At 32.8% G+C, this 23,880-nt stretch overlaps 3 protein-coding genes, 1 long non-coding RNA gene and 1 pseudogene across 5 annotated transcripts in view; 3 read left to right on the top strand and 2 right to left on the bottom strand.

Annotated features, from left to right (window-relative positions):
• The window catches only part of LOC136970671 (angiomotin-like protein 1), a 39,236-nt gene extending 32,958 nt beyond the window's left edge, over nt 1-6,278 (top strand). The window contains exons 15-16 of one of the 2 annotated variants that reach the window (XR_010880016.1): nt 5,001-5,204; nt 5,717-6,278. Coding sequence is in view for 1 of the 2 variants with exons in the window: in XM_067265132.1 (XP_067121233.1) it covers nt 5,717-5,782 (66 nt within the window). In the remaining variant the exon portion in view is untranslated. The remainder of the gene's footprint in view (nt 1-5,000; nt 5,205-5,716) is intronic. The other variant, XM_067265132.1, reaches the window with a different exon arrangement.
• Nucleotides 1-23,880, top strand: part of LOC136970678 (NPC intracellular cholesterol transporter 1-like) — a 152,753-nt gene that overhangs the window by 56,003 nt on the left and 72,870 nt on the right. The window lies entirely within an intron of this gene.
• LOC136970672 (uncharacterized) lies at nt 6,569-9,636 on the bottom strand. Its single transcript, XR_010880017.1, has 2 exons — nt 9,415-9,636; nt 6,569-6,829 (listed from the first exon to the last, which is right to left on the bottom strand). It is a non-coding gene; the product is annotated as an uncharacterized lncRNA (long non-coding RNA).
• Nucleotides 16,562-18,198, bottom strand: LOC136970708 (uncharacterized). The gene is made up of 2 exons (XM_067265174.1): nt 17,767-18,198; nt 16,562-17,379 (listed from the first exon to the last, which is right to left on the bottom strand). Exons 1-2 carry the CDS (start codon nt 18,149-18,151, stop codon nt 16,562-16,564), a joined length of 1,203 nt encoding a protein of 400 aa, XP_067121275.1. The 5' UTR covers nt 18,152-18,198.
• Nucleotides 20,207-22,862, top strand: LOC136970707 (uncharacterized; annotated as a pseudogene).

The raw sequence follows: 23,880 nt of genomic DNA, 5'->3' as shown, positions 1-23,880 counted from the left end.
TCAAAATGTTTAAAATGATGATAAATACAGATTTTTGAATAATAATCTACAATATGCAGATGCAATAATTTTGTATTTATGTCATTAATTGGCTTGCTTACTGTCAAAGTTTTAGTTGTGGAAATTCTAAGTGAATATTTTTTACAGAAAACCCCTTCATAAATACGATTTGATTTGAACACATGCCAAATCAGTCATAAAGCAAAGTCCACCCTATTTATAATTATTATAAATTTAAAAATATTTCTGTCACATACAATTTCCTGTGAATATCTGAGTTATTGGTGTTTTAAAAAAAAATTTGAACATTAGTGCAGGATGTGTGTTACACAGGTTATTTTCTGATCTTAGATTGCAATTATGAGCACACCCAACAGCTTTTCCTTTGTATAAACTTAAGAGCATCTTTAAAAATCTTGCACACTAACTGTCTCCTCTTTTCTATATATCAAACCCACGTTTCAGTTGATATTATTAGACACTTAAACTTGTACGTTAAAAGCTAATAAATTTCCAATAATCCCCCTTTCTACGTAATGACTCTCGGACAGAACTATTTAAAAGCCAATTGTCAATTTTAGCTTAATTCTCTAATTCCCTATGTTAATTCTATACAGTAATAAGGACTAAGCAATCAATTCTCCAAATCTACTGTTGCATATTATAGAGCAGAAGTTTCCCAAACCTTCCGAGAAGGGCTTTGTGAGCTGTAAAAGATAAGTCTAGGGGCCAGGTATGAAAGATAGTCAAAATATTAAGATCGTTTTTTATTTCTGAATAACCACAGACATAAATCAATATGAAATTTGTAACTGCTTTTTCAGAAAATAGTCATCAAAATTTTGAATAAATTTTGTGGCACCCAATGTTAAAATCTTTAGGTGTTCGATGGACTGTGTTGTTTAGTATTTTGATTTTTGAAAAGGTTTGTTTGCAAAGGTACATAAAATAGAAAATATCCCCATACAAACTTCTTAAAACTTTTAAATTCTCTTTTGGCTGAGATTTATAAAAATTTAACAAACTCCCTTCTTTAAACAAGTTTTTATATTAATTAACAACAAGTTTTTATATTAATTAACAACAGTCAAAAGTTTTTATAAAACGTCAGTGAAAACAAGCTATGGGGTCAGATTAATGTGCTTCAGACCCTATTTGGCCTGTGGGTCTTAGATTGGAGTATCTTGTTATAGAGTCTATGTACAACTTTCTTAGTAAAATTAACAACAACATTAACAACAGTTTCTTTATTTACCACTTATATATTCTACGTTTGGTATGGAAATCACTTCTGTCGATATCAATATAAGATTAACTACTCATCAAATACGATTTTGGAAAGCTTGACCATTAAGCTATATGATTCAATATATGAAGCGTGCAATGCCATAAGGTTGTAAATGCCATTTTTCTCAAAATTCGTTTTATTGAAGAAATGAATTTTAAATGCAATGTTTTTTCCTACAAAAAATATTGTGGCGATTGTGGTGCTCTAAGTGGCTATATTTTGAAGATGACGTTATGTGCAAGCCATAATGTTTTAAGCGCCAAAGCGCAAGCCACGTGACTTTTGGCACGTAAAATGTTACGGTTTACTTTTACATCATTTTGTTATTCCAATTTGTAACGCAGTGAGTTTTTTACGAGTGAAATGAATTCCTTAAAGTATGAAATACCTAAAAGAAGAAAGAAATGTGCAGAAAAATGGAAGAAGAACATTCGAAAGAAACAAAAAAATAGTGGCTTAGAGTACATTTCTCCCATATCACAGAAAGTTAATCCGAGAAAGGATCCACCAACAGGGGTAAGTAAAAGACTTAATACTTCAAAAATATAGACGTAGATTTGAGATTTGCAAGATATGGATAGTTATTGTGTCTATGCATGGGTGAACAACTTGTATATGACTGTTTCCAACAAGTTTGTCAAACTTTTTGTTTACGTTACAGGTGACATGCAAGTGTTCCTTCGCTTGCAAAAACGTAACGTTGGCTTACCGTCAGGAACTCTTCCAACAATTTTATGAACTGGCTGACTACAATAAGCAACAGAGTTATCTTCAAAGACTTGTTCATCCCCAGATGATAAAAAGGAGACGATATGGGAAGTACCACCATCCTTCTGGAAGTAGAAGGCAACACTCTTTCAGTTATCATTTGCTTCTTCCCGGTGGAAGTGAAATAAGAGTTTGTCTTAAGACTTTGTGTAATACATTCGGGGTTACTGCAAGAAGAATTCAGTTGATTAGAGAAAAGATTTTGGAAGGAAAAATGGATGCTACTGATCAAAGAGGAGGCCAGCGAAAATGTACTGAAAAGCAGTTGTGGACGGAAAAAATAATTGAGCACATTAAGAGTTTTCCAAGTGAAGAAAGTCATTATGCTCGAGCCAAAAGTACAGATAAAATGTACTTATCACCTGATCTCAATGTTAGCAGAATGTATAGAGCCTTCCTTGAGAAATATTGTCAACAGTATGCTGGGAGCAAAGCCCCAGTTACTCGACAATGGTACAATGAAATTTTCCTGACCAAATTCAATCTGTCTTTTCAAAGACCTCGCATGGACACTTGCTCAACTTGTGACCGCCTTGATGTACGAATAAAAGCTGGTGATGCATCAGCAAAAACAGAACTGGAATTACATCATTACAGAGCTGAAGTAACCACAAAAGACATGTCTGATGACACAAAAAATGCTAAAACCTCAGATTCGTATGTTATATCTTTTGACTTGCAGCAGCAAATGTATATACCACAATTAACACACACTGAAATGTATTATGCTCAAACAATTGGCATGCTACAACCTTGGAATTCACGATTCAATTAAAGAGAAAGGATGCATGTGTTTGTGGAGTGAGAATTTTGGAGGAAGAGGGTCTTTGGAAATATCATCCTGTATATACCATTATATTACTACTGAGGCTGCTATTGGTGACCGAAAGAAGCTGACTTTGTGGACAGACAATTGTGTTGGTCAAAACAAAAATCAATACGTGATAGCCATGTATCTGGTGTTATTGGCCAATAATGTATTTTCAGAAATAACACATAAATACCCTGTAAAGGGTCACACATTTCTCAGCTGTGATCGAGACTTTGCTCTAATTGAAAAACGGAGGAAAAAATGCAAAGCCTACACACTAAAGGATCTTGTGGACATCATTAAAAGTGCAGGGACCAAAAACCCTTTTACCTGCATCGTATTTGAGAAATTTCATGACTTTAAATCGATTGCCCACGCATTTTTGAATACAAAAGACCTGGGAATCTCAACAGCATCCCAAATTAGACTCTCATCAAATAACTTTGGTAAAGTTATGATTGCTAAAGATGGAGGTAAAGCAGCAAGATGGTGCACTGGGCTTAATGTGCTGAAAGATGGAGTTAGCATTGATGATTTCAAAAATCTTCCACTTCCTCTTGCTCGCTCCCATTTTGGGATTCCTCAAAAGAAGAAACCTGACATTGGTAAAATGATACCATTTTTAAATCCAATAGCACAAACCTATTTCAAGGAGATGCTAGCAGAACCGGATAACTAAATGCCAGTTTATTAATAGTTAACCTGTCACTTTATTATTTGATATTTCAAAATGATATTTGGACTTCCATTAATCTTTCAAATTTGAAGTTTTTAAATACGTTTTAACTTTTATTACACTAAATTAATACCTTATTGATAAAGATTACAGCCCAGTTCAAGTCATTAATAGATTATTGTCAGTTTTTAATGTTAAAATTGATATTGAATTTGTAAATTGTGTTTAATAATTTAAATGTAAGTTTTTGGTATTCAAAACTGTTTTTCAGCTGTAGAAACATTAATTTTATGACTTGACAATATGCACGAATTTTTGGCATTTACAACGTTATGGCTCTAACCCTGTTTTTAAACTTTTTTTGTTTCCTTACTATTATTCGTAGGTGTTTGAAATTAAACCCAATGTTTTATTCCAAACTATAAATTGTTAAAATAATTTTTCTAGCATTTGATTAAAGTTTGTTCATTAGAAAAAGTGTTTTTTCTCTCTCCTGAAAAATTTGTTTTTTGGCATTTACAACCTTATGGCATTGCACGCTTCATATATAAACTTTTACTCTTTTATTGCTCTAAATAATAATATAGAAATTTATTTAATTTTTTAATCTGATATTTTAAAATCAAGTAGTAATTATGAATTTAAAAAAATTTGTATCAATTTTTTAGAATTTGCATATTCAAGAAACATTTTATAAGATTAACAAACACAGTTTACTGTCTCAATCTATGTGTTAGTTCAATCTTTAGAATAAGGAATTAACATTGTGTATTTTATAATTTTAAATTAAGTTAGCTCTTATGAGGATAAATGTCACACTTATTAAGAAGCTTGAGTTTCACATTAAAAAAAAGTAAAATTACACCATCAGATGACAATGGAGCAGGATTGGCAACACAAGTAGTTTGTTGATAGTTGGAAATTTTAAAAAAAAGTTAGTCCGAGAAAAGCTATCATTTATTTGAGTGTTAAGTCAGATTCTCTATTGCCATATCAAGTAAATACTGCTAATTCTAACTCCAGAAATGAAATAAATCAACCAGTCAGATAAATCCATGTTTATTATGCAGTTTTAAATGTACGTATACTCTAATTGACTTGGAATATTTTTAAAAAATCAACACAGAATTACTCTGAAACATTTATTAAATTGTATAATTCTATGCAAAATATTATACATATGCAATGTAGTGCAAAATTGTCAATAATACAGCAATTATTTTGCATACTTGCTATGACTAATAATTACATTAGCAGTACATTATATGATATTTAGGAAGAATTATTTAAAAACTTAACAAACTCGGTCGTATAAAATTGTTGACGGCTTTGAAAATTTTATCATTGTACACTAACTTTGAAAATACTGAATTATTAGAATAAGTTCGTGCACGGCTGGCCTAATTTTGTTGTGTGAAAAATCGGTAAGTCGTTACAGAAGCCGTTGTGCATTTCAGATATTTTGCTGCAAATGGAAGAGGTTTATAAACGCATTTTCGAGATTCAAACCGACAGTACATCAAATTTTCAACGTGACGGTCGTGAAGAGGTGCATGTGATCGGAATTGTTGGACTTCCGTTTTTTTTCTATCGGTCACACCGGCGACCGTCGAAATCTCTTCCAAACTATTAAATTTCTGATCGTAAAATAAACTATGCAGGTAAATTTTGGCAGTTTTGATTACTAGATAACTAGCTACATAAAATTTATTAGGAGAGAGGAGAATATTTTGAATGGCATTAATCGTGCATGTTCGAATTTTTTACTTATTGCCGGTTGGTTACGTTTGATTAAGTTTACAGCTGAATAACTGCAAATTAAATTACCTAATAATGGGAGGAAAGTTTCGACTTTCCTCCGTTTTAAACAATGCGTTACTCATAATAAGTTAACGTGTGTGTAACATATAGGAGTAACAGGCATTACCTATACATTTTATTTTATTTTTTTGTCCTGTAAACTAATTTGCATGACAAGTTTTATTTTGCAATTATAATTATTTTAAACTAGCTCTGACACAATTTTATTTTTAATTTCCTGTTTGATGCAAGTGCATGGAAAAATGATTGACCGAATTTTCGATTGTTTATTTTATCACCTAAAAAGAAATTTTTTAAAAAATCTCTACAGGTTACGTTTTCTAACAATACGTATTTTTTTTTTCTATTTCAGGACACTTTAATAAGTTCGCATAGAGATGAAATGGAGCACGCTCAAAATCAATTCTGGAGAGTTTAAGAAGAAAATTTGATAAATTTGACTTTGCTGGATTATTCCAGCTTCACTAAGTTACGGTATTTATTATAAGAATATTTATGCCTTATAATCGTTAGATTAAGCGAGATGTATTTCGTGTCGTTGAAGACTGCAAGAATCGCTTTGCCATAAAATGTATAAATGTGTCAAACACAAAATTTCGTGTCGACGATTTGAGAAACGAAAGAGCCCTTTTTTTACGAGAGAAATATTTTTCTAAACTATGTGCATATTTAAACAAAGGAAAAAACAATATATATATATTTTTTGCTGATAAATTATAGTCAGTTATGTCTTCTACGCTGATAAGAAATTTTTTCTTTCTAGAAGTATACAAAAGTTATGTACATTGTAGTTTTGTTAAAACGACTCTCTTAGCTGTTTACACCAAGTATATTGTTGCATTATTATTATTTTGTTATTTCGATACAATTAGTAAATATATTTATATACTACAATAAAGCTTCGGTAAAATCTTCAGGAGTATGTTTGAAAAATGTTTGTCCAAAATTTTACAACGGAATTTACAAATATTATTTTCTGCAGAGATCGACACACACCGTATTTTAATATAGCGAAATATGACGTAAAATGCCTAGTTATGGAAAACTCTATTTTAATAAATAGTCAAAAAGCTTTCAAAACAAATTTTAAAAGTCCAATAACAATTATAAATAAATTTTATACAATATATAAATGTAAAAAACAATTTTCGCACATTTTCTTTCTGTTTCTTTCTCGTAGCTAATAGAAAACAATCACGCAATATTAAATTATCGAATTTTTACGATTTTACTAACTAAATAAACTTGCGCGGGTAAATATACATACATCGTGTACTTAGTACCGGATGCCGTTCTGTAGACTATGTCGCCACCGCGTGCTTCACGTGCCCAACTGGAGCGGGATCCCCGGTTACTTTTCTGTACTTGAAACCCGAACACGTCGCAGATTGGTCCTTCCACTTGTTACAACATCGCTCCATCTGCCTGAATACATTCCGGCAGGCTTCTTCTTGATAATTGTTAGCTGAAATTTTTAAAAAGGTGTTTAGTAATGTTATAAAAGTGCCAAAAATTTCACAATAAAGGCATACAACTCATACTTTAACCAAAAATAATTTTCTAAAATTATAAAAGTATTATATTTAAATTCCACTTCACAGCACCAAAAAAAATATTATTTCCATAATTATGATGAAACTAAAACAAATGCATTAGCACCAAACAATCTGCCGAATTATCAATCTAGTTTTTGGCTACGTTAATCATTAGTTACACACTAAAGCACTTCAACTTAATACGTTCCTCAGAACAGTTTGATTCGGCCAAAAGCGACCACACAGACTCAATAGTAAATACATACGATAGCACGGTCCGTACAGTTAATACAGCAAAATATCCTATGCTTATTCAGAGAGTGCCGTAACGCTACCTTTGTAACATTAACATATTTAACAATCTAACTGCCAGATGTGTGTAACATTGGCTCTAATAAAGAGAAAGAAATAAACGACAAACTTTTAAATGATAATTCATTGATACAGTTTAAATTTATAAGTGACTTGTAATATATTGATTGAATTCTACTTTCGTAATTATTTTATTTTTGACTCAAACGTAACAGATTATATAACCTAAGTCATGCAAAGATGGACTAGGGCCAATGATATTTGGTAGTTATCCAGCTCATAATCGGTTAAAAGATTATTATATTGGACAAATACTTCTGCTTAATTAATTAATTTTCATATTATTCGGGTAGCACCTCGAAAAAAACATAAGAGTACCACCCGTGCAATAAATTCACATTTAAAGATAATATTTGTCACATTAATTTCATATCCAGACTGTAGTATCATTCTCGAGTTATAAAAATAACCGACTGTAAGTACAATTTTGAATCGAGTACACCAGAGATGTGACTAGATAAGTTTCGTCGGTTTATTCCTTTTAACAACTGCACACTGCACACTTTTGAGTCTCTCGTGCCGGTCTTTAAAGAATGCAAACGTCCCAAAACACAAAATCGATTCTCCAGAGAAGGCCAGCGGTCGGATTTTGCGGCGTTTAGGAAGCACGCTTTAACCGACGACCTCCAAATCCAATTATTATTACTAAATCTACACCAGACAACCTGCCAAATTATCAGAGGATGATTAGGCTAAGTTAATAATTAAATAAGAAGTAATTCATATTTAATTATTATCGAAGGACTATTAGGCTAAGTTAATTCGACGGATATTCCAGCTTTAACCAAAAATCGGGTTTTTCGAGTTGTCGTTTACGTAACAAGTCTACTTATCAAAGAAGATGGCACGTTCCTCCTTCGTAAAAGCATAACCTATTCATATTAAAAGAAAGACAATTTTTAAAATGCAACTGTATCCTCATCAATGATGTAAAAGTGTAGTGGTAATATTACATAAAAATTCCCATAATTATCTCTGATGTATTTAAATTTAAATTTCCTCAAACTAATTCTATATATAATATATATATATATATAAGTTAATATCAAACCGTACTAGAAACCCGACCCAGTTTTTATTTTAAATTGTTTTTCCAGCTTACCAATCAAAAAATATTTTTAGACCGCACTAAAAATATTTTAATTTCTTTATTCGAAATTAATTTCTCCATAGAAAATAAAAGAATTATGCAAATAAAATTCCATTATCGATCAAACGATCGAATGGTATCTTTTTATCATTTAATTCTTATCTCGATCGGCCGATAAAGGGATTTACACTACGGCTCGAAGGTTAAATTACATCCAGTTTAGAAGAAAGAGATTTTTCGGTACAGATTATTCTTGCACACATTTTTGGTGCAACTACCGGAAAGCACAGAAGAGAGATCTTTCTGTTGGGATAGAATATTTGATATTTTGCAATTTCTACTAACAAAGCGTGCAAAAATACCATAGGATTAACACATTTTTTTCACTTCTCTTCCATAAGATTGCAGCCCCCAAGAAATGCATTAAACAATCCTTATTCTTCTTTCGGTACACATTTACACGTTCCCACGAATATTTTACATGCTTTCCGCTAATAGACAAAAGAGCAACTTTTTATTATTTAACTTGCTTTGTCTTCAAATTTCATCCACTTCTAATCCAGATGAAAGTCTAAAACTCGAGATCATACCAAAGTCCAATGACAATGCATTTCAATTAATGTTTCAAAGTGGGGAGGAAGGCTCCACCCCAACATCCTCTCCACTCTAAATCCTTAAATACACAACTAAATGTAAAATAAAACTTGTGTGGGGGAGTATGCGTGCGCGTGTTCACCGTAGTGATGTATATGGCAGGGTGGCTCCATCCTCATCCTCATCCTCCCCATCCTAATCTCAAAAAGAACGACCAATAAAAGCGTTTCTTTCTTTTTTTTTTGCTTTTTAAAAATCTATTAAATTATCTTTCGTGTGTTCTCAGCATACGAAATATTATTATGATAAATAAACTTGCGTATATTATCATCAAAGTAGAACCGGTTTAACATTACAGAAATATTACGACATGGCCGGTTCCGATGGAAGCCAACAAATCGAAAAATGGAATTTTTCTCCGATCGCAGCCCGAAAATAGGGTTTTTATTTATTTTTTACCTTGTAAACACTTCTGTATTTCGCAAGCACTCGATTGACAGGGGTCGGGTTTCATTAATTCGCACAGAACGGACGCCCATGGCACTAATCCGCAACCCATTGTGAGCCAAGCTGATAAACAATAAAGGCGGAGGGCATGTTACGGAAACTCATCGATTTCTATCGCCGCTTTCCAACCGCGTCGGTGATTGGTTATTACGTACGTACTGCGCATCGGTACACCAATGAATGTACGTTACGAATCGTCGTTACTAATATTTTAAAAAGTTATCGATTTTTATATATTTTTGTTATTTTAAACGAACGATGTTAATTAATAAATTAAAATGTTTTAGTTATTAAATAATTCGTTACGATTATTATTAGGGTTAATTCGGTTTATTAAACGTAACCGATGACGTAAGTGGAACGTTGCCAAAAGTATTAGACGATGATAAATGAATCACGACGTATCCGTGATTCATTTATCATTTAATATATATATATTTAAAAGTTATTAGGATTAAATATTAAATTTTTTGACATTTAAAAATATCGATTCGTTTTTTAAATTATTATTTAATACAATTATCGTTATAAAAACTTTAAAATAAACTATCATTATCCCACGAGAGGACGCTTTTCTTGGGGTCGTGTTTTAGGGTTGCCAGGAATATCAGATTGAAGCAGAAACGTCCCATTTCTTGGTATTAATTAATTACGTCTTAATTTTTGTTAGTAACTATTTTTGAAACCAGTAAATGTAATAGTTTAATATAAATAATTCAAACTTTATGGGACAATTTCCCATAGAAGGGCATCCCTTCTCGACGCCTTTCTACGGGAAATTGTATGCGACAGCACGATCGCCCACGTGCATACAAATTAAACAAAACAAAAGTATTTTACAATACTTTTCTGAATTAACGTCACATAACTAAACAAAAACGACGTATTTTAGTTAAAACGTAACAACATTTACGTAATTGTTAGCGATTTCTTTGTTTACAATAATATAAATTTCAATAAAAATTAAAAGGCAAATATAATGACAATAAACAAAGACGAACTCGGAACTCGCTCCTGTGTGTCAATAAGGATGTCACGGACAATGCAAAGAGAAAGTGGAGGAAGGAGCCATCCCAAGCGACCGATGTCCTCCTTCCTTTTTTATTACGTCGAAAATCTTCCGGGACTTAGAGCAGCGGGAGTAAAACGAGTGACATAAGCTGCAAAGATATTAGGGAAAAGATGGCGACAACTGGAATTCCAAGCTAAAAAGCCTTACATCGAAAGATCAAAAGCAGAGTGGGAAAGATACAAAAGAGAAAAGTATCTTCTAAAATCCTTGCCAATATCTGAAAATGTTTTAAATGCAAAATTACTCCTTTAATCCGGACGAAGAAACTCGTGCAGGAGCGAGAATGAAAAATATTCCCGAATCGAAAACGTTGGTTACACCAGAAAGACCCGGGTGTTCAGATTACCAAGAAAACGAAGACGTGGTAATAACAAAAGAGAATTGAGACAGATGTCTCACATAACAGAAAGAGACGTGCTGACGACGCAGAAAATTGCGAGCCGGAAAGCAAGAAAAGAAAGATCGAAGGAGAGGAACGGGCAAGAGAATTCACTCAAAGAGAAGAATCGTCTTACAACGGCGATCCTTTCTTCCCGTTTTTAACTTTAGCAATGGTTATATCTTCCATTTTCGGCGTTTAAATCAAAACGAAACAGAAAGAATTTAGATACAGTTTAGACACACGAAATCAAAATTTTATCAAGAAACAAAATTAAACTGCTACATCAAAATAGCCGAATATTTCGGATAATCATTATTTCATTGAATAATATTCATTTATTTATTTTTTAAAAATTAATACTAGTTTGCTCTGATTATAGTCTATTAATAGAACTTATTATACTGATGAAATTAGAGATTGGGGCGCGTTTGGAAATTGTAACCGGTGTTACCGGTAACTCCGGTTACAATTTCCAAACACGCTCTGAATCAGCCTCTTGGTTCAACAGAATAAACTTTTAGTTGCAACTGCATTTAGACATTTTTATAACAAGAGATGCATTATATATGCCAGGGGTGGGCAAGCAAGAGTTCAGTGGGAGCCGAAATGTAGGTTTTGCAAAATGCACGGGAGCCGCAGTTCTGTACTGTCGTGGCGGATAGTATGGTAAGGCGCGCGATTTTATTATATAATATAAATATAATATAAAACAAATATTGAATTTTTTTAATAAACATATTTTCACGAAATTATAAAAATAAAATTGTAAAAATAATAATAAAAAACAGAAATTAACACTTTCAGCGAGAGCCGCATGTAACTCAAAAAGAGCCGCATTTGCCCATGTCTGATATATGCTATCGTCTTTCGAGGCCATTTTTGATAAAAGAAAATCTCAACCGCTAACTGAATCCCTTTTTAATGAGCAGACGAGTTTCTACTATCACTAATATTATTTGTAAAATTCTTAAAATAAAGATTATTCTCAGATTAAAAGTACGAGTAAGAAACTATTCTTTTTAAACCGATTTCGAGTGATATATATTAGCGAACAAATAATTAACTCATCGAACCACTCTATTTGTTATATTTGAAATTAAATTATCTTTCACAGGAAAATCGTATTATAGAAGGAGATCAAATTACAAAGAGCACGTACACCGAGTTTTTTTAACTCTTTCCGCCCTGTGGGCACTAAGAGGCCCTCTTTTAGTAGGCCCATTATGGATTCGGCCAGGCCCACAATGGGGCTACCGGGTGGTGAGGGACGAGGCCAACATGTATCCGAACGGACCACCTCCCGAAAAATTCCTGGGGATTATTCGATCCCGGGTCCCCCAGAGCGGTAGGCTGCCACCTTGACCGCTCGGCCATCCGGCCGATCCGTACACCGAGTCGGAACTTGTAAATTGCTCATGTATGTACACGTCATACATGCATGTTCATACCCGTCGCCATAAACGCAGCGACATAAAATAATAGTTATATTACATTTTTTATACTGTCGGTATTTTCTTAATGTATAAAATTAGTGCAATGTGATTATATAATATTTTAAAAAATTTACATTTATAATTACAGTCAAAATTCAATTAGTGATAGTAAGGCTTACTGTTATTATTCCTTTGAGTGGGGTCGCGAAATATTAATTTTATTTATATTTAATATTTGGGGGTCGCGGAGATAAGAAGGTTGAAATTCGCTGTTCTGCTCTATATGAAAATTTTTTACTCGTATCTGATTTAATATATAATTATATATAAATAATGTGAAAAAAATAGATCGATATAAATAAATAATTTAAGAGATATGTTTAAACCCCTAAACCCCATTTGTTACGAACTTGGGAAAATTACATTAAAAATAAATGCAGTTCAAAGCATGCGTTTTTTTAAAATGTCTCTCCTCTTCGTTCTTGTTCTTTTTGCGGCCGGGAACTAAGAAGGGTGCAGGCATAATGAATGTCTATCCAAAAAAATCCACCGATCCCGAATTCACGCTCATTGGCGAGTTATAACTGCATGGAGCCAAGCAAATTTGAATTAGGAGGCCCATGTACTGTTCCAGACATTTTTCTTCGGGGGAATTTTTTGGGAGAATCTCCCGGTATTCTCGTTCGTTTTTTAAACGCTACCTCCGAACGGTTAAGTTTTGCGCCGAGCCTGCAACACATCTTCAATTTAGGATCCTATGATATAACACTAAATTTAAATTTCGCTATTCTTACTACAGTAATGAGATTATGAAAGATTGGTTTCGTGCCCTTTTGTTAGTGAGAGCCCCAGGCAATTGCCTTTTTTTTTTTTTTTTTTTTTTTTGCCTAAAGGGTAGAGCATTATTATTAACGCGCTTTTTATTCGTAAAACACAAATTTCGTTACGCGTTTTTCTTTTTAAAACCGACGCTGTAAAGCTGAATTCAACGATTGGATATTACAATAAAATATGCAAAAAAATACAACTGAAGGAATTAAAAAATTCCACGAAAACACTTAAAAATGCATACGTGCTAACACAAATCACGTTAACTTTTGTTAGACAATGAGAACGCTGCCCTACCGAGAACATTTTTCTCTAGAACAAAACACAAAAGGTGATTACAATGGCAGCTCCCCAATTATATTATCTAGTAACTGATAGAAAGCCTATAGTTATTCAAAACTGATAACGACGTTTATTACGGGAAAACATGATCTTTCAAATCACTATTAATGTCTAGGTACACATGGTAATCACGAAAGACTGTTTTATACGTACTGTATTATTTATGCAGAGATCGAAAACTACATAAGATATCCTTGAAAATATCTTGCCATTTTATTGTAAAATTAGCATGACATTACGTAAAATATCTTAAAAGCTGTAACATTTTTTAAAAAACTTATAAATAATATTTATAATTTTAATTTACGGCGGCGTTCCGATCGTTTAATTAACTTTAATATGTCTATTATTACTTGCGACTAGAGATCCCGATGGCACAACGCGCTGATTGGTCAGCTGAATGACGTCAACCCACTGAAATAGAGGGGGTGCAGTCACGTGATATAACGTCATCGCTCCGCCCAACAAAACAATCATCGCCATATTGGTTGCTGATTTCACGTTATCCTGCTTGATTACTTTATTACGTTAACGTCGAAGAAAGGAATTTTACTGGCTTTGCAGCCAATTTAAAAGGTAATGATTTGATAAAATATAAAGAGAAAACTTCTTTTATTGAATTCGATCCATAAGAAATGAAACAAACGGATTTTTCATCCAACGATTTAACCACGTGGCCAACTATAGAACACGGAGACACAGTAAATTATTTGGAAACTCTTTACACAAAAACTCCTGATCAGCCAGACTAATACCAGAGTCGGTAGATTAACTGGTCTTTCGACTACCTATCTTCGCTAGTAGCTAAAATCAACTAGAGACAAATGTTACCACCAGGGGCATTGCAATCACTACAAGAGCGCTAGATCGAATCGCAGTGAGGTCGAATATTTTTTTTTAATTGAAAGTTATATAACCTTCGAGTTCGATTTCATAATTTTCTATGAATTTTATTATAAGAATGAAAAGGCTTTTATTTAAACCCAAAACCAGGTTTATGGATAAATAAATGACACTTAATAAAACATTAAACACCTTCCATCGCTGAGAAATGTTTATTTAATAAAGATTGATATTCAGTTAAATAAATGACAAGGAACAAAACTGAAATAATAGTACAATTATTAAATTGTGCTATTATGCCAATTTATTATACGTTAAAAATTTATTATACATACAAATTATATTACACACAATTATAATTATAATAATAATTATTATTATTTGCGCTATTAAAATTTACTTTAAGTGAGAAATTTTTCTGTTTTTTACTTTCAATTGATGAAATAAATGATTGATTAATCGTTCGCGTGAAAAAATGCAATCGACAGGTAACAAAAAAGTGCAAAAATCTGGAGGTCAAGTAGGACTTGTGACCAGCATTGTGGCATCCTATCATCAATCTAACAGAACACTAATTTAATATAATATCCATTATTGAAAAATAAACATTCATGTTTGGGTTTGTTAATTGTTCACATACTTTGCTTTCTGCCCAGTACATCAATTGGCAAAGCTTATAGCTTGGATATAACAAACCTCCTCGAGATTTGATAAATGTAAATGTCTTCTCTGGTGCAGCATCTTCAGGTTTTGCTGTTAATATATTTTTGCATTCATCACAACCAAGTGATGGCAGCAGATGACGAACAATGTAACCTCCTAAATAATGTAAAATAAACTTAAATGTTTCTGGTGCACAATAATCGTGATCTAATAATTCATTATCAGTAGGATCTCCACAGGGCAGGCTTGGATTACAAAGCAAATTTTGTAAATGTTCTTCCAATTGTTCTTGAACTTCCTTAAATGGTTTTTTATGACTCTGAAGAAGATTTTTTAAAGTAACAAGGGAAGATCCAGGATCAGTTTGAACTGATGCTCGTTTGGGAGGACGAACCAAACTGTACACAGTCATCAGTCTATACAGGTATAAGAACTGTACTGTTGTGGGATGAGAATTGCTTCCACTTCCTTGTCTTATCATTCCAAAGAAATGCTAATTGAAAAGAAAACATAAGTTAAGAGTTTAATGCAAGATTATATAATCATTACACTAAGTCAGTTTTACCTCTAATGGGTCCTGATTAAAGTGAGCTGTCAAGATATAATATGAGTTTGGAAGCAATTGTTTAATGAGTGCTGAGATACTAGTTAGCGTCAAGCGTAGATTTTCTGCTGTCTGGTGGCTCAAAAATCCCTTTTGATCACTGCTTTCAATCTATAATCTGAATGTTTCCCATCTATTTAACCATTCTAGAGATTCTTCAATAACCTATTTTAAAAAAGTTGTTTATTAAAACATTTATAGTTTTTCCTAGTGAATCATTACTATTACCTTGAGATCATTTGAATCATGTCTGATTCCATCCTGTGGCAATCTGCGATTTAAAGCATCAAAAAGAGCATTGATGCGACGTATGAAACTTATTGTAACATCTGCATTCTTTAGGCTAGCAACCTCACGCTGTTTATAAAACAGCATAGCATCAGCAAAAGTATTACTAAATATCTATAAAGAAATGAGATAAATAAAAGTATTCTTATCAAATCAGATTATATAAGTAAAAAAAAAAAAGTGTTACTTGAGCTGCCAGCAATACACTCATTCTCTGGAAGTTATTGGATTAACATGTATTTCAGTTACTTTGGGACATGCCTTTAATCCCTTTGGTAATTTGGAATCTTCATCAACAACTGCTTTAAAATGCTGTAATTCAACCCTTCCTTCAGGAAACTAAAAGTAAAAATGAAGAATAATGCAATGGCTTATATTATAAATTAGGTGAAAACACTTTATTTTCTTAGTTTTACCTGAAAGTATCTACTTTTCAAAAGATTGTTTCGCATACATTTTAAAATATGTGGTACATCAATAATTGCCAGTACTTGTCTATTTGCAGCAGGATTTGTAAATGAGCATTGTACATTATTTATGTCTGCACAAATTCCTAAAGCTTTTAAAGCTGCTTTGTTTGTGCTGGCACCATCACAAACTATTGCATTGACTATTATACCACACTGCTCTAAATGAATAATTGCTTACAAAATAAGTTTTGCAACAGTAGAACCTGGGACAGAGCTTTTTGAACAGAATGTGCCAATACATTGTACCCAACTAGCAAAGTGAGGTCTGAACATAAACACTAGGCCATGATCACCTGCTGTAAATTCACTCTGTGGCAACACAGAATTATCACCACAATCAACAAGTCCAATCATTTCACCAGTAGCTTTTGAAAGTTCTATATGTTTTTGAAGTGTAATTTCATCAAAAATTAAAACTCCCTGGCATTCTGTTTGTGGAATAGTCTCCAATTTTGACTTTAAAATAACAAAAAGATCTTCATCAAATCCAAATTTGGCATTAATGCCTCTGATATATTGATGCAGTGTAGACTGACAAGGCAAAGGCAAGTAATCATTATTTCTCAAAAATTCATAGACAGATGGTGACCTAATTTTTAAAAGCAAACAGTCAAGTAACCAATTAATGTCATATCTCATACCCTTTTTGCTTTTTATATGGCATGCTTTCAGCATGTGCTCTATTACAAGTTTCTGTCTCGGTGGTAAGGAATCAAGTTTATCAGCTGACAACTGTTTTATTTTAAGTTCAGCATTTTCTTGATGAAGCTTGAGATTTTCTGTTTGAAGAGTTTTCAGTTTCTTCTTATAGATCATCTTTTGCTTTCTGCACCGATACAAATCCTCTTTGACTTTTAACAATTCAGACCGCAAAGCAGAGATTTTATTGACATATAACAGCTCAGGATGCTGTGTAGTTGCTGCTTCAGATGTGGAGGGTTCTTCTATTTCATTTTCTACAGTTGTTACTTGAGAGTGTGTATCATGCAAATCTAATGATTGATAAAAAAATATAAAAAAAATCAGACAATTAATCTTAAAGTATTTATAAGAAAAGTTAGGCCACAGAGAGATAGCCCTCAGTGAATCACAGTGGGTCTCACAAACCCAGCTCAATCTTTAGTTAGCATTTTTTAAATATAAAATGTTCCTTAAAAATACTGAAAAAATTTATATTTTTCCAACTTTTCGGCCCGATCAACATGAGATTAGAACGTTTTTTTTATTTGATTTTACTTAGACTAGATGTCTTAAGCTTCCAATCGAAAAATTTATATTAAAACACAGGGTCCGAGAGACCCACTGCAACTCAGGCAAGGGCAAAAAGTTACATGGCTCACTAAGGATTAAGATTACATAAAAAACATATAAATATTTACCTTTGGTATTGACTTTTCGGTATCTCTTCGTAGATGGTTCTTCATTTCTTGTGAGACATCGCGTTGATCGTTTTTGAGGTACAGACTTACTAATGTACTTAGGACAATTAGGGAAGTTTGATGGATATGCATCTGACGTTAATGCCCAGCGATCTCGTGGAATTTCTACTTTCTCTCCATTTATAACATGGGAGTAGGTTTTTAAAATAAATCTACTCGCAAAATGTACGTCACAAACATAACATTTACTTGTTAGCTTCTTGTCGTCTCGTGAAATGCATCGCATCCACTTCTCAATCTTATCGCTAGGAACACGGAAGAAATGTCTCTTCTCGTTCGATGACTTATATCCTGCCTTGCATCCTGGCACAAAGCACGTTGGCATTTTTATGTAGCTAAAAAAAACAATTATTATAGGTCGAAATCACTGAGTTCTGTATATCCAAAGCAAGAACAAGGCTCTTCTGCCAACAGTGGCGCCAACTAGCGGCAAAAATTGGCTCTAGCTAAGTTTGAACTATGAGTCGAAAGACCAGTTAATCTACCGACTCTGCTAATACATTCCAGAATGTGTTAGTCTGGAATTGCTATTTATGTTATGATGGTCTTGATAGATATTTGTATTTATACTGTATGGGTGTATGTAAGCTAATGAGTTTTTGTGCCCGAAATGCATTCTACTAAAAATTTGATTGTGGTTAATTAAAGGCTAATTTTTGTAAAAATTTAGTCTATTTTGCCTCAGTCAGTCCCTGATGTGATAGGCCCTCCAATTTATTATAGCCATATTTATTAGGCTAATTAATTTAATCTTAATAATAGATTATTAGAGACTTGCGCGATACAAAACCATCGTGACAAAAGAAAGAATTTAATGGTAATTATAAATACAACTTAACTTAAAATGTGACTAAATATAAAATTACATTCATCTTTATATTAACGCAGTTATGTTATGAGTAATGGAAAGTCTCACATGAAGATAAGTACCTTTCCTACAAGCAAAATTAAATCATTACGAATAAAATATCACGATGAATAAATTCGTTTGTCAAATAATTATGAGCATCGAGTGATTTGTGTGACTTCATCTGATCCAGTGGCAGCATTATTGTTAAAACCAAATAATTTACTGTGTCTCTATGTTGTATAGTTGGCCACGTGGTTAAATCGTTGGATGAAAAATCCGTTTTTCATTTCTTACGGATGCAATTCAATAAAAGAAGTTTTCTCTTTATATTTTATCAAATCATTACCTTTTAAATCGGCTGCAAAGCCAGTAAAATTCCTTTCTTCCACGTTGACGTAATAAAGTGATTAAGCAGTTACGTAAAATCAGCAACCAATATGGCGCCTGAATATGTGAGCGGAGTCATGTGACGTCACGTGCACTCCCTCTATAGGAAATGCTGGTCGATTAGTCTAGTCCTCATATTGTCGTGAGAGGGAACAGCTATTTTTAAATTGATTTTTCATTTGTGATTTTTCTTTTCAAATATACATATAAATAAGCGTGCATTCGAAATGTTTCCTTGCAACATTTGTGAAAAAGAGTACAAGGCAAAGAAAAGCTTAATTAGACATCAACGTCTTTTACACAACGTTGTGACATGTCAGTTAGGAAAAAATTTGGGGTATACTATAGATTACTCCCTATGGAATTTCGTGTGTTTGAGTATATATCTGAACTCAGGGAACCGAGACGAGTTCAAGATACTCTACTTTTGGACCGGAGACGAAAAATAAAAAAGTTATCATACTTTTTTCGGCGATCGCGCGATGATAGGGAGTCGCTAAGTCGGCCTCGCTATCGTGATCGCGAGTCGCGTGGCTTGCCGTTAAAATTGCCTTTAGTAGACGTTTCCCCCTTTTTTTACTTTGTTCAAGAACTACTGTGAATCGATCACTAGTTTAGCACATGGCGGCGTGTGGTGGCGCCCATACGAGAGGTCAGTCAAGCCGCCATGTTCGCTGCCATAAGTAACATTAACCGAAATGGCGATCGCGCGATGATCGGAAGTCGCGTCGCTCTCTCCGCTCTCGTATCGCGTGTTTAACGCTCCGGGAGATGACCGTAGTCCGACGTCACGGTTTGCAGACTTTACCGCAAGATGGCAATACTAGCAACTACGGTGCCGTCTGCATGAGAGCATTAAAAAAGTATGGTAACTTAAAAAGTGTGGTAACTTTTTTATTTTTCGTCTCCGGTCCAAAAATAGGGTACCGTTGAACTCGTCTCGGTCCCTTGAGTTCAAATATATAATCAAAATCCTGAAATTCCATAGGGAGTAATCTATAGTACACCCAAAATTGGCCTTGTCCATTTTCTTTAAGTGAGGAATGTTTGAACCTGGCATGTGTCTCAATTGAAAGTTTAAGACAGCACTGTATTGAAAAACACGGCTATGAAGAATGTGAAGAACAGCTAACGTTTAATGATATGTCAGGTAAGTTTTAAGTGTCAAACCATAATTTGAGTGTTTTTAAAGTAGTTCTCAGTATAGGCGATTCTTAAATTAATGGTATATCTGAAACATGTAATGTTAAAAGTGTATTTAACAGATAAAGTTTTGTAGTATGACAAGTATTAAGATTAAACACTGTATAACAGTGAATAGAATACTACTTTTTAGTAGAAGTTACTTTTAGTTAATTTATACCTACTTTTTAGTTTTTAGCCGGTTTGGATTTTTATAAGTTGTGTTTTATGTGTAGCTGCAAGACTTACTATAAATTACAGTTCTTACTTGTTTTCCTAAAAGTGAACTTTTTGTGGAGTGTCTTTGTTTAATTGGAGTAAATAATAATACAATTTTAATTTTATAAGTTACAATAAGCTGCTTAAGTTACAAAAAAGAAATGTATAAAAGTTACTCATCTGAGAAACTAATTGATATTGTACTTTCTCTCACTAGAATTTTTTGTCTGGAAAGATAAAGAAGAGAACTTGGTAAAATCATCTTTTATATCACGTAATGGTCCAACAACACTCCGATGGCAGAATTAAAAAAATCTATACATGTCGTCGATCAGGAAATTATGTTCCAAAAGGATGTGGGAAACGTCAAATAAAATCACAGGGATCTTGCAAAAGTGGAAAGATATGTCTTGCTTCTATTGAGGTTTTCATCACATCAAATTCAATAGTTAAATACCATAAAAATCACTGTGGACATGATCTCAGTCTTGCACACATCCATTTGTTTGATAGTGAAAAAACATTTATTGCAGGTAAAGTGTATTTTACTGGTTGATTTGCAAAAAGTAATAAATGATTAATTATCAATACTTTACTTTTTAGGAAAACTTGCTAATGGAGTCACCCTGCAGAGAATCTTAGATGGTATTCGAGATTCTGCAAGTAATGAACTTTCTCGCATTCATCTTGTGACAAGAAAAGATTTGCAAAACATTAAGTGTGCATATAACCTTCAGGAAAAGAAGAAATATCATCCTGAAGATAAGCTCAGTGTGCAGTTATGGGTGGATAAAATGAAATCGTTAGAACAGTCTCCAGTTTTATATTTTAAACAGCAAGGGGAAGTTGATGCTCAACAGAAACTTGGCAATGAAGATTTTATATTGATAATCATGTTACCTATTCAACAAGAATTATTAAAGATGCTAGGACAGCAGATGATCTGTGTGGACTCCACTCATGGCACTACTGCATATGATTTTTATCTTAGTACTATATTAACAGTTGATGAGTTTGGAAGTGGTCTACCATGTGCATACTGCTTAAGCAATCGAATAGACACAACTTCATATTCTTTGTTTTTTGCTGCCGTCAGAGAAAAGCTTGGAAAACTGGAAACCACTGTTTTTATGTCTGATGATGCCTCTGCGATTTACAATGCGTGGAAAGATATTATGGGTCCTGCTACACATCAGTTATTGTGCACATGGCATGTGGATAGGGCTTGGCGTAAAAAAGTTCTCTCATCTTTCCCTGATAAGGTTACACAAGCTCTTATGTACAAGATGCTAAGAGTTCTTCTTGAAGAACCAAATCCAGAAAAATTTGAAAATCTGATAAAGGAATTCATTCAATCATTAAACCAAAAAAAAACTAAAGAATTTCAAAAGTATTTTGTTCATACTTATTCTTCTCGTCCTAAAGTGTGGGCACACTGTTATAGAAAAGGTCTTAGCATAAACACAAACATGTATTTGGAGGCCATGCATAGAGTTTTAAAACATTTGTTATTTGGAAGGTAAAGTGAACAAGAGGGTGGACCATTGTATTGATGTGTTGTTAAAGATGACTCGTGACAAATTGTTTGAACGCATCATAAAGATGTGCAAGGGGACTATTTCACACAGGCAAGCAAAAATGCATAAAAGTCACAAAGAAAGTGAAGCAATAGCATTTTGTGATATTACCAAAGTCATTGACAGTATACAATGGCAAGTAAAATCACAAAGCATAACAAATTATATATATGTGGTGGAGAAAAAAAAATGAGAACATTGAAGACCATACTCAATGCAAGTTGTTATGTAACAAATGTAATGTGTGCGTACATGTGTATTCATGTACATGTCTGGATTACGAAGTGAGTTTAAACATGTGTAAGCACATTCATGCTGTAATCAAAATAGAAAAAGAAACTTCTAACAGGAATGCAACAAATGAATTATCTTGTGACATTTTAGCTGATGATCCGAATACACTTTTTAAGAGTGTAGAAAATTATCGTGTATGCATAAGTAAAGAAACTAAAACTATTGATCAATCGTCTGAATATTGTGAATTGGAAAGAAATTTAAATGCAGTTCATGCAATAGTGAAAAAAAGAAAACTCAATAAAATACAAATGTGTGAGCTAAACACTTTCCTTAATGATTGGTTGAGAAAAATTTCAGTGGAATCCTCATTTAACATTAATTCAAGCACTACCTGCAACAATATACCTGCGAATAAAAATATTACAAAGCAAACTAGATACAAATCAACTAAACAGAAATCCAAGAAGAGAGATTCAGCATATTCCATGAAAAAACCTAGCGAAGCAGAAAAGGAAAACATTCAGAAAATGATGCAGAAGAAGGTCGTGAGTTCGATCCATACTGATAATGATCATGTATACTAGCACATTTACATTTTGCTTGTATTTACAGATATTAAATTGAACACATTTAATTGGATTTACTACCGTATTTGATTTATTTTATCAAGTAGTTTTAAAGATGGTAGACCTTTTCACTCAATCATATTTTAATAAAGCATTTTTGTACATTTACTGTAATAAAATCATCAAAAATAACAAATTTAAATTGCAAATTAAGTGTTTTGTACGTATTTCATTAGACAATATATATTTTTACCTTACAGAAAACTTTTATGTAATATTTTAAAAAATATTACAACAGAATGTCCTGACTGGAAAGGCAGATTAGTTAACAATTTAATATATATATATTTTCACCTAAATATAATTCATTCTTTTTAATGCATGATTGTTAACTTAATATTTAAAATGTTTTATTTTTTGTACAAATTCTGTAATCCATTGGTTTGCTTTTCAAATCAAATCCTGTGGAAACAAATATAGACACTGGATATCACTTCACTTTATATGTTCCTAGCAACCAGGTATACAGCACATATGAGGCATCTAGAAATAGTTATTCATTTGTATGGTAATATTATTTTAACAAAAAAAAGGGTTAAAACATAGCTTACTATGAAAATATTACAGTACAAATGCAACATTATTTTTTCCTGACATTCATATTGATATGAAATACGGAAATGTAAAATAAATATTATCATGATAATTTAAATATGAATATAAATAAATAACGACTAACCCGTTACAAAGCTATACATCCACAAGAGCCGAATTATCGGGCTAGAGTTGGCTATAATAAATAAATAATTAATAAGACAATTTGGCACTAGAGCTTGGCGTTAGGCGCCATCTCTTAGTAAACTTAATAATTATAATTAAATTAAATAAATTTATTTAATTTATTTAATTTAATTATAATTATTAAGTTTACTAAGAGATGGCGCCTAACGCCAAGCTCTAGTGCCAAATTGTCTTATTATTTATTTATTATAGCCAACTCTAGCCCGATAATTCGGCTCTTGTGGATGTATAATTT

This window comes from Centruroides vittatus, unplaced genomic scaffold (assembly GCF_030686945.1).
Source record: "Centruroides vittatus isolate TY-2023 unplaced genomic scaffold, ASM3068694v2 contig_2104, whole genome shotgun sequence".
NCBI classification, from domain to species: domain Eukaryota; kingdom Metazoa; phylum Arthropoda; class Arachnida; order Scorpiones; family Buthidae; genus Centruroides; species Centruroides vittatus.
Note: the sequence above shows the minus strand (reverse complement) of the source record. Positions and strands in the feature narration are given on the sequence as shown.

What these genes read in the sequence shown, in the direction of transcription:
- LOC136970708 (XM_067265174.1), bottom strand. Translation starts at nt 18,151, where the DNA reads ATGCCAACGTGCTTTGTGCCAGGATGCAAGGCAGGATATAAGTCATCG. An exon ending in CCGAAAAGTCAATACCAAAG is followed by an intron (nt 17,380 to 17,766) that starts GTAAATATTTAT and finishes ATCAATCATTAG; the next exon opens with ATTTGCATGATACACACTCT.